Source organism: Panthera uncia, chromosome D1 (genome assembly GCF_023721935.1).
Source record: "Panthera uncia isolate 11264 chromosome D1, Puncia_PCG_1.0, whole genome shotgun sequence".
In the NCBI taxonomy this organism is placed as follows: domain Eukaryota; kingdom Metazoa; phylum Chordata; class Mammalia; order Carnivora; family Felidae; genus Panthera; species Panthera uncia.
This window is the reverse complement of record NC_064808.1, coordinates 48,378,715-48,390,759: the sequence shown is the minus strand read 5'-3', so window position 1 is coordinate 48,390,759 and position 12,045 is coordinate 48,378,715. Positions and strand designations below refer to the sequence as shown.

General features: G+C 40.5%; 1 protein-coding gene across 1 annotated transcript in view; it reads right to left on the bottom strand.

The window, feature by feature from the left end:
• Positions 1-62: 62 nt before the first annotated feature.
• Positions 63-12,045, bottom strand: part of RIC3 (RIC3 acetylcholine receptor chaperone) — a 64,640-nt gene continuing 52,657 nt past the window's right edge. The window contains exon 6 of the mRNA XM_049650706.1: positions 63-4,270. Within this exon, the coding sequence (XP_049506663.1) occupies positions 3,798-4,270 (473 nt within the window). The 3' untranslated portion in view covers positions 63-3,797. The remainder of the gene's footprint in view (positions 4,271-12,045) is intronic.

The following is a 12,045-nucleotide window of genomic DNA, read 5'->3' as shown; positions in this document are numbered from 1 at the left end:
TTTTCCCATGTTGACATTATATATGTTGTAGAACTTAGTGTTTGTCTAAGTACAGACCATATATCAACAAATTAAATTTGAACTGTTTCAACATGACTGTGCATTTTTTTCTTTGTAGAAAAGGAGAAAAAAACCTTTCTTACCTAAAGTTTTTTCCTACACCATTTATTTCCTTCTGTCCTAAGAGCCTCGGGGGTGGGTGGGAAGGCATCATGGCTTGGTTGGAAACACTATCATGTGGGTTGAGGCTGTCCTGTCTCTGGCTGTGCTCTTCAAATTTAAGGATGGTGAGAACCACACACACATACACACAGGCTGGGAAAGGCTGGAAGAATAGTTAAGGATAGAAGGTAACTTAGGTTAGCACAGTCCTCTGCAAGAATGGGCTGTTTGGTTCCTGAGTGTCACCCTGAGGGCCTGGCCCTTAGGAACAAAAATAGGGTTGGTTTATTTTTTACCCTAGATTTGGAGTTTTTATGTGGCTAAGATAATTTTGGCCTATATCTCCTTGGCTCTGCCTCTGTGGAAAACAACAGTACAGGTTCTTACTAAAAAGGGAAGAGGTTTTTGTTTAGTGGTTAGGTTAAAAACAAGTCTTTTAAATACATCCAGGATGGGCCTGGTTTACACCTATTGTGTTGGCATAATTATAATTAAAGTCCCCTTTCCCCAAAGCGTCTTAGTTTGTACCATGAGTCATTGATCACCCAAGCCCTAGAAGGTACAGAGAGTGTGGTTCTTCTAGGCCATCTCTTCTAAAGGTCAACTATGCCTCCATTCTTCAACACACCTTCCTTCCTGGGTGTAGTTTCTGGAGTGTGTATACTGCCAGTCTTAGAGCTAGCAAGGTGCTTTCTTTCGCTCTTATTGGACAGGAAAGAGCATCTCCTGGCTGGATCACCCACCTGATTTAACCAAGCATGGTCCCAGGTGACGCAGTGGCTTCCTAGGCCAACTGTCTGTCCTCCATGCTCTGCCACAGTGCTCAAAGGTCACTGAAAACTAGTACCTGGGGGCTCATCCAAGTTCACAGCCCAGACCAGTTCTGAAAAATGAAGACAATGGTGAGAGCGAGAGCAGGCATGACAATGAAAACCAGTGCTAGGATTTGGTCATCCTGAGTTGTATGTACACATAATTGTCATCCCTGAAGGATAAAATAATTCTGGAAAATCCAAAAGACTAAACAACTGGTGAATAATCAAAATTTCTAAAATATAAATATGTTAATATTTATTATTGCTGTTTAAGCCAACCAAGAGCTAGGGCAGCAAGAACCATCATGAGCTCTTAGTACTTCTGGGAGGAACTATTCCCATAAGCCAATTTCCCCCAAAGATTAACATTCAAAATTCAACAGTTGGTTAGGCAACACCTTACATACCATCCTCAAAAATACCTGAACATCCATACACTTTAACACCAGGTTTGTCTAACACTGCCCTTTCTGCCGAGAATGTTCTCTTCCTTGGCCACCTGAAGTTCTCAGCACGCCTCAAGATCCAACTCGCCCGTCAAGTGTCTTGGAAGTACTTTGGCCAAAATGATCTTTATGTTTCTATAGATTTGGGTCCATGTCTCAATTACAGCATAAAGCCTTGTACAAGAAAAGTAAATTATCTACCACTTATTGAGTGGTTATGTATGAGATAGGAGGGCTAATGCTGTTTTATACGCACTGAGGAGTTCACGTTTAATCCTCCTAACTACCCTATGAGACCTGGACTTGTACTCCCCTGCACTAGATAGGAGAAAACCAAGACTCAGAAGGGTTAAGGACCCAACAAGACTCTATGGACAGAATAGGCATGGATGGAATCATGACCGACATTTCTCTGCTTGCAGAATTCACCATCTTGAGCCCTTATAGTTAATAGTTTACTGAAAATAATAAATTAGACAAGGCTCCCACACCAAATTTTGTTTCTCAAAGTTAGGAATTGAGCCCCTGCTCCCATTGCCTACCCCTGGGCAGTGTCTAAATGAACACATGAATGAACAAGCTAGAAACAAACACATCTTAATAATGGAAACATATATACTAAGGCAAAAAAGAAATCAGAACCAGGGACCCAGGACTCCTCATAAATCAACCCCTCACAGTGAATAAAAGGAAATAATGGAAAACAATTTATCAAAACAGTTCAGAGCACCTACATTATTTTTTACCTTAAGCATTACATCTAGATCATTTATAGTACATTTTAAACTACATTCTTTTAAAGTGAATCAAATATTCTACACAGAGATAGATGCAATATACTTCCTACAGACTCAGTTTTCAATGACTTCTCTAACAAAAATGTTAATTTCATCAACGAGAAATGCCTAGTGGTAGCTGACATATTAATATGATCCCATACCTTTTGACAGTCTATAGGCTTAGATGTGTGATTTTAACTATTTTCCTGGCATCTTAGACAACTAGGAACAATGGAACTCCAAAAGCTCTATCTATCCTCACATAATTTAATTTTCACGTCTTCTGCATTTTGTGATTGGGAATGTTCTTGGGAATGTGTCTTCTTTAAACTCAGGTCTTACATGTAAACTGAATTCACTCATCTTTACTAGCCAGGATACCTGGGTGCCATTTTATCTCCAGAAGACACATGGCAGATGGCACCTTAGAGATGAGGTCTTTAGTTTGGTCAAAATCCTTTCAGTCATAACCTACCTCCTACTTTCCCGACCCTTCTCAAAAGACCCAGATACCTGAATAGAGAACAAATAGTCTCTTCCCCTGGCCTATATAGCTATAGGGGCTATATGCCCCTGCTATATTGGTTCTCTGCAAAAGACACACGCTGCAACTTCCCTTTTGGGCTGGCACTTTGTCTACAAGCTCAGTCGTCCTCATTTCTGTTTCAATTCATGTGGTTGCAGAGGGCACAACATTTAGAAATACCTTCCAGGCCAGGACTGCTATAAGTACATGGATTCTTTCCCTATCCCTGGCTCTCTGGCCACTTGAGCATCTCATGGAGGACCAGCATTCTCACACGGCTTTCTTGTAGCCTTAACAGCCTCAAACCTTGGATCTGGAGGGCAAGGCCTAAAAAGTCTCTATTTAAACCTTCTTCTGGCCACTGAGGGCCAGAGGTATAAAGGTGCTTCTGGGTTGGCAGTTCTGTAAACACAACAGGGATAAAGGAAGCTAGAGATCCAGGCAATACTGGAGCAAAACAGTCCCCCAACAGGTCTCCGGGCTCATTCACAAATCACTGGGGTCTTCTGCTACTCTGAAGAAAAGCAGGTATCTGAGGCAGCAACAGTGCTCCTAAAAAGGCCCTTGCTGTGGCAAACGGGCTTCAGCTCACACAGCAGAGTCCTACCCTGCTCTGGCCCCATCATACTCAGAAAAAATGTTCTCTTCTTGAATCCAGGAGACCACTAACCTGCTCAAGGCCCACAGAATAAGACATCTTGGACTCTGAAATCTTCACTTTTGCAACCATAAGTCCTCATCACGTGTAAACTGATGTTCGTTCACAGGTAAACCATCTGCTACTCCTAGCACGAGGAGTTAGATCCCTGTCCCTGAGTGTACACTAGATCAAACATAATTACTCAGTGGATCGACTCTCTGGTGGAAGAAAGGCATAAAGAGTGAAGCTGTATTATGTTCATACTAATTGCTACCGTGTTTTACAAGGTGACAGGTGTCTGAGCACCAGGAAGGATACATGATATCCATGGTAGTGGCCTGATTAGCTAGGATATTTAAACACAGAATGAAGTATAGGGCACAGGGCCAAGGATGAAATCGGAGAAGGGAGAGAAAGGTCACCTTGGGACTAGACTAATGGATACTTCCCCAAACCAGCTGTTTTCAACTCCAAACCCTGGGGGTTCCGCTTCCTCACTGTACCATCTGTATGTGCTTTATCAGTGCTCATGTCCAACCCTTTATCCCTGAAGTCTTGGGGCCAGACTTCTTTGGTGGCTTCCTCTTGTTCAGTGTAATTGTCTGCACTGAATCCAGCATTCTCTGCCAAGACGGCAGGATCCTCCTCTTCATGAAAACAGCAGGAACATGTTTCTGGCTTTGGGTCACATGAGGTAACAGAATTATCTTCCTGGACTCTGGGGTCAATGGGCACTCCCCACCCCAAATGGTCTGATTCTTCACCTTCTAGCAATTCCATTCTTTCAGCTATTTCTTCAGCAGACGGTTCCTTGGGGTCAGGGTAATCCACTAAGATGGTTTCTTGCCTACGCTTGATGCAATCTGAAAGGTCATAAATTGGGTAAGTTTCTTCAGGGTAACCTAGAGAAAAAAGCAGCAAAAAGTCTTACTTTGTGTTGAAGAGACATTCTTTGTATTAGGCTCAAAGAGGCTTCTTAGGCAGCAGCTATCCTGTCCCAACAAATCCATTCAAGAAATCTCTAAGAGGACTCTAACAGTTCTAAAGTTTCACTTGAGTAAATTCTTAGCAATCTGGCAGACTACCCGTGTTCTTTGAAATACAAACCAATTCAGAAGAAAAACTCTTCTTAAGTGCAGGGTGCTTAGGGTGGAGCGGAAGTCTCACACCACCAACTTCTGCTGTAGTGATGAAGATTAAACAAACATGAGCCTTCGGTTAAAAACAAACAAACAAAAAGTACCAAACACCAGAGAGCATAGCTCAAGGCTAATGTTTATAATTTCTATTTGGAACCATTTCCAAATCTTCCTGGGTGGGGAGAGGAGAAGAAAAGGAACACTAAGCTCTTCGAAAAAATAAACCACGAAGGCTTCCACTAATCAAAAGAACTGAAATGGCTTGCAAGTGTCAGAGAGAGAGAGAGAGAGAGCGCACACTCCAGCAAGACAGCCCAAGATCCCGAAGGACAGGAACTGGGTTTTCACAAGACACAATCCCCGTTGTTGGCTTCTTGGTCTTCACAAAATAGAACAAAAGAGACAACAAACCGGTAAGCAAAATAAGTAGTACTGGTACTGAATTCCAGCTATGATAATGAGAAAAGACAAAATGTTGCCAAATTAAAGAACGAAATGAAATAAATCTGTGTCAGGCAAGCTGCGCCAGAGCGGCAGATGGGCCTCGCTGGAGCTCATATGCCAGAGCTGGCAACAGCAGCCGTGCACACTACACGATGTGAAAAGCCGGAGAATTCAAAATCCATTTGCACATTATGATAATTGGCAAATTTCAACCCTAATACAAACCACTTTTTGCCTGCAAATTCTGAAAAGGGTCTTTTTTTTTTTTTTATGCAGTGTAGAGTGTGGAGAGACATATTTGAACATGAACTGGTTTTTTTTTCTAATCATAAATCATACAGACTCACTGTAAAAATTTTGAAAAACACAGACAAGTTTTAAAAAGAAAACACAAGTCAGCTAGAATCCCACCATTGATGATAATTTGTTGTGTTGCTTCTGGCCTTTTTATCATATACTCATTTTTTCATTCAATATTAGATCATGAGCACTTCTCCATGTCATTAGGCATTTTAAAGTCTGCAAAATATCCCATCATACAGCTACATAACTCACCTGCCTTACCATGCCTTTTCTGTAAAACCTGTAGATTCTTTCCTATGCTCCCTTATTGTAAGTAACACAGCAGCTAAGATCTCTGAATATTAATCTATGTCCACTTCCACATTTCTTTAAGATACACTTCTAGAGGGTGTCTGGGTGGCTAAGTTAAGCGTCTGACTCTTGATTCCGGCTCAGGTCATGATCCCACAGTTTGTGAAATCAAACCCCGAGTTGGGCTCTGTTTGGGAATCTCTCTCTCCTTTTCCTCTCTCTCCCTCTCTCTAATGCCCCTCTCCTACATGTGGGTGCATTCTCTCTCTTTCTCTCTCATAAAGAAACTTAAAAAAAGATACACTTCTAGAAATATGAGAACTAAAGTTTAGGATTAGACATTTTAAAAGCGTTTTTTACACCCTGCCAAATTACTTTCCAGAAGAATGTATATACACTTTTATTTTTACCAGTGATGTAAAAAAACAAAACAAACAAAACACACACACACAAAAATACAACTGTCCATCTTATACCCTCATCATCACTGATAGTAGTAGGTTAAGAATCTTGCCAATGCAATCTTAGTTCCCAAGCTTAACTTACTGTGTGTGGGTGGAATGCTAGGTAAAAGAGTTTAGCTACCCAAGGCCCTCACTGCCTCCTTGGTCAAGGGCAGGGGGTCCTGGGGAGGCTTACTTGCTAGTTAGCTCCTAGTCACTGAATAGCTTAAGAGATGTCCATTTTCTGGCATGTTCCTGCCTTCTCCTTACACCAAGAACAAAGCCTACCTTTGGAGTTCCATGGCTATCTGGCTTTAGTTTAAGAGGGGGAGGCCTGCTGAAAATCAAATAGGCTCACAAATGGGCTTCTAAGGTAGCCCATTATCTGCCAACATTACTGGCTATTCAAGAACTTTGTTAAAAATATGAGCAAAACTCACTGATCCTAAAAGGAAGTCAGCAGGGGAGCCAAACTAAGCAAACTATGTAAACAGCCCTAAAAGAACAAAAACAAAAACAAAATAGTCAATGTAGGAAACAGGAGTTAATATCAACTTATAATGGATATTCCCAGTAATATTAAAAATAATACTGCATTGATAAAACCCAACCAGGGTTCAGTATAAAAAGGGGAGCAAACAGGCAATAAGAACTATTAGAGCTTGGAAAACTGTACAGCAACATGCAGAAGAATGAACCTGGACCAATTTCTTACACCATACATAAAAACTCAAAATGGATGAAAGACCTAAATGTAAGACAGGAAGCCATCAAAATCCTCGAGGAGAAAGCAGGCAAAAACCTCTTTGATCTTGGCTGCAGCAACTTCTTACTCAACACATTTCCAGAGGCAAGGGAAGCAAAAGCAAAAATGAACTACTGGGACCTCATCAAAATAAGCTTCTGCACAGCGAAGGAAACAATCAGCAAAACTAAAAGGCAACTGACGGAATGGGAGAAGATACCTGCAAATGACATATCAGATAAAGGGTTAGTATCCAAAATCTATAAAGAACTTCTCAAACTCAACACCCAAAAAACAAATAATCCTGTGAAGAAATGGGCAAAAGACATGAATAGACACTTCTGCAAAGAAGACATCCAGATGGCCAACCAACACATGAAAAAATGCTCAACATCACTCATCCTCAGGGAAATACAAATCAAAACCACAATGAGATACCACCTCACACCTGTCAGAATGGCTAACATTAACAACTCAGGCAACAACAGAGGTTGGTGAGGATGCAGAGAAAGAGGATCTCTTTTGCACTGCTGGTGGGAATGCAAGCTGGTGCAGCCACTCTGGAAAACAGTATGGAGGTTCCTCAAAAAACTAAAAACAGAACTACCCTACGACCCAGCAATTGCACTACTAGGCATTTATCCAAGGGATACAGGTGTGCTGTTTTGAAGGGACACATGTACCCCCATGTTTATAGCAGCACTATCAACAATAGCCAAGTATGGAAAGAGCCCAAATGTCCATCGATGGATGAATGGATAAAGATGTATATATATACAATGGAGTATCAAAAAGAATCAGCAACCAAAAAGAATGAAATCTTGCCATTTGCAACTACATGGATGGAACTGGAGGGTATTACACTAAGTGAAATTAGAGAAAGGCAAAAATCACATGACTTCATTCATATGAGGACTTTCAGAGACAAAACAGATGAATGTAAGGGAAGGGAAACAAAAATAATATAAAAACAGGGAGGGGGACAAAACAGAAGAGACTCATAAATATGGAGAACAAACTGAGGGTTACGGGAGGGGATGGGAGAGGGGGGATGGGCTAAATGGGTAAGGGGCATTAAGGAATCTACTCCTGAAATCATTGTTTCACTATATGCTAATTTGGATTTAAATTTAAAAAAAATTAAAAAAAGAACTATTATAAATAGAAAATATTGGGGCACCTGGTGGCTCAGTCGGTTAAGTGTCCGACTTCGGCTCGGGTCACGATCTCACTGTCCGTGGGTTCGAGCCCCGCGTCGGGCTCTGGGCTGATGGCTCAGAGCCTGGAGCCTGCTTCCAATTCTGTGTCTACCTCTCTCTGCCCCTCCCCTGTTCATGCTCTGTCTCTGTCTCAAAAATAAATAAACATTACAAAAAAAATTAAAAAAAAAAAAAGAAATAGAAAATATTTCAACTTGAGAAAGGGAGAAAATAGATTGAAATGGACACAGTACGTGAGATCAAGCCCTGCACTGGGCTCTGCATGGACAGCATGGGGCCTTCTTGGGATTCCCTTTCTCCCTCTATGACCCTCCTCCACTTGCTGTCTCAAAGTAAACATTAAAAAAAAAAAAACATTTTTTTGAATAAATAAACAAACAAAATGGACATGGCTAAAAGGCAGATTAGTATATTAGAAGTCAAAGTCCAGAAATTCTTCTAAGACAAAGGTAAAAATGAAAAGGAGATAAAAACTGTGAGAAAATACACACTGCACTGAAAGCTGGCCCGGGACTACCCAATCTCCAAATCACTGGAATTCCAGAATGAGGGCAGAGTAGGTTGAATGGAAGCAAGAACCAGAAAAAAAAAAAAGTTACAAAAGAAAAGATCACTTAGCTGAAGACAGACTCAAGTCTTCAGATGGAAAAGACTCACTAAATGCTAGACAGAAATACTATGAAAAATCCACATTTTCATACACACTCAGATATGCTAATGAACCTGCCCAAATTCAAATGTGTAAGGATTAAAAGATTATGAATTTTCAGACAGAAAACAAACTAGCTAACTAAAAGCAGGCTCCCTACAGAGAAGAAGAATCAGACTGTGGTAAGATTTCTCATTTTCAACATCAAAGAAAAATAAAGCAACCTTATTTGCAAGTCCTTTTTTTTTTTTTTATTTTTTAATATATGAAATTTACTGTCAAATTGGTTTCCATACAACACCCAGTGCTCATCCCAAAAGGTGCCCTCCTCAATACCCATCACCCACCCTGCCCTCCCTCCCACCCCCCATCAACCCTCAGTTTGTTCTCAGTTTTTAACAGTCTCTTATGCTTTGGCTCTCTCCCACTCTAACCTCTTTTTTTTTTTTTTCCCTTCCCCTCCCCCATGGGTTTCTGTTATGTTTCTCAGGATCCACATAAGAGTGAAACCATATGGTATCTGTCTTTCTCTGTATGGCTTATTTCACTTAGCATCACACTCTCCAGTTCCATCCATGTTGCTACAAAAGGCCATATTTCATTTTTTCTCATTGCCACGTAGTATTCCATTGTGTATATAAACCACAATTTCTTTATCCATTCATCAGTTGATGGACATTTAGGCTCTTTCCATAATTTGGCTATTGTTGAGAGTGCCGCTATAAACATTGGGGTACAGGTGCCCCTATGCATCAGTACTCCTGTATCCCTTGGATAAATTCCTAGCAGTGCTATTGCTGGGTCATAGGGTAGGTCTATTTTTAATTTTCTGAGGAACCTCCACACTGCTTTCCAGAGCGGCTGCACCAATTTGCATTCCCACCAACAGTGCAAGAGGGTTCCTGTTTCTCCACATCCTCTCCAGCATCTATAGTCTCCTGATTTCTTCATTTTGGCCACTCTGACTGGCGTGAGGTGGTATCTGAGTGTGGTTTTGATTTGTATTTCCCTGATAAGGAGCGACGTTGAGCATCTTTTCATGTGCCTGTTGGCCATCCGGATGTCTTCTTTAGAGAAGTGTCTATTCATGTTTTCTGCCCATTTCTTCACTGGGTTATTTGTTTTTCTGGTGTGGAGTTTGATGAGCTCTTTATAGATTTTGGATACTAGCCCTTTGTCCGATGTGTCATTTGCAAATATCTTTTCCCATTCCGTTGGTTGCCTTTTAGTTTTGTTGGTTGTTTCCTTTGCTGTGCAGAAGCTTTTTATCTTCATAAGGTCCCAGTAATTCACTTTTGCTTTTAATTCCCTTGCCTTTGGGGATGTGCCGAGTAAGAGATTGCTACGGCTGAGGTCAGAGAGGTCTTTTCCTGCTTTCTCCTCTAAGGTTTTGATGGTTTCCTGTCTCACATTCAGGTCCTTTATCCATTTTGAGTTTATTTTTGTGAATGGTGTGAGAAAGTGGTCTAGTTTCAACCTTCTGCATGTTGCTGTCCAGTTCTCCCAGCACCATTTGTTAAAGAGACTGTCTTTTTTCCATTGGATGTTCTTTCCTGCTTTGTCAAAGATGAGTTGGCCATACGTTTGTGGGTCTAGTTCTGGGGTTTCTATTCTATTCCATTGGTCTATGTGTCTGTTTTTATGCCAATACCATGCTGTCTTGATGATGACAGCTTTGTAGTAGAGGCTAAAGTCTGGGACTGTGATGCCTCCTGCTTTGGTCTTCTTCTTCAAAATTACTTTGGCTATTCGGGGCCTTTTGTGGTTCCATATGAATTTTAGGATTGCTTGTTCTAGTTTCGAGAAGAATGCTGGTGCAATTTTGATTGGGATTGCATTGAATGTGTAGATAGCTTTGGGTAGTATTGACATTTTGACAATATTTATTCTTCCAATCCATGAGCAGGGAATGTCTTTCCATTTCTTTATATCTTCTTCAATTACCTGCATAAGCTTTCTATAGTTTTCAGCATACAGATCTTTTACATCTTTGGTTAGATTTATTCCTAGGTATTTTATGCTTCTTGGTGCAATTGTGAATGGGATCAGTTTCTTCATTTGTCTTTCTGTTGCTTCATTGTTAGTGTATAAGAATGCAACTGATTTCTGCACATTGATTTTGTATCCTGCAACTTTGCTGAATTCATGTATCAGTTCTAGCAGACTTTTGGTGGAGTCTATCGGATTTTCCATGTATAATATCATGTCATCTGCAAAAAGCGAAAGCTTGACTTCATCTTTGCCAATTTTGATGCCTTTGATTTCCTTTTGTTGTCTGATTGCTGATGCTAGAACTTCCAGCACTATATTAAACAACAGCGGTGACAGTGGGCATCCCTGTCGTGTTCCTGATCTCAGGGAAAAAGCTCTCAGTTTTTCCCCGTTGAGGATGATGTTAGCTGTGGGCTTTTCATAAATGGCCTTTATGATCTTTAAGTATGTTCCTTCTATCCCGACTTTCTCAAGGGTTTTTATTAAGAAAGGGTGCTGGATTTTGTCAAAGGCCTTTTCTGCATCGATTGACAGGATCATATGGTTCTTCTCTTTTTTTTTTGTTAATGTGATGTATCACGTTGATAGATTTGCGAATGTTGAACCAGCCCTGCATCCCAGGAATGAATCCCACTTGATCATGGTGAATAATTCTTTTTATATGCTGTTGAATTCGATTTGCTAGTATCTTATTAAGAATTTTTGCATCCATATTCATCAGGGATATTGGCCTGTAGTTCTCTTTTTTTACTGGGTCTCTGTCTGGTTTAGGAATCAAAGTAATACTGGCTTCATAGAATGAGTCTGGAAGTTTTCCTTCCCTTTCTATTTCTTGGAATAGCTTGAGAAGGATAGGTATTATCTCTGCTTTAAATGTCTGGTAGAACTCCCCTGGGAAGCCATCTGGTCCTGGACTCTTATTTGTTGGGAGATTTTTGATAACCGATTCAATTTCTTCGCTGGTTATGGGTCTGTTCAAGCTTTCTATTTCCTCCTGATTGAGTTTTGGAAGAGTGTGGGTGTTTAGGAATTTGTCCATTTCTTCCAGGTTGTCCAATTTGTTGGCATATAATTTTTCATAGTATTCCCTGATAATTGTTTGTATCTCTGAGGGATTGGTTGTAATAATTCCATTTTCATTCATGATTTTATCTATTTGGGTCATCTCCCTTTTCTTTTTGAGAAGCCTGGCTAGAGGTTTGTCAATTTTGTTTATTTTTTCAAAAAACCAACTCTTGGTTTCGTTGATCTGCTCTACAGTTTTTTTAGATTCTATATTGTTTATTTCTGCTCTGATCTTTATTATTTCTCTTCTTCTGCTGGGTTTAGGCTGCCTTTGCTGTTCTGCTTCTATTTCCTTTAGGTGTGCTGTTAGATTTTGTATTTGGGATTTTTCTTGTTTCTTGAGATAGGCCTGGATTGCAATGTATTTTCCTCTCAGGACTGCCTTC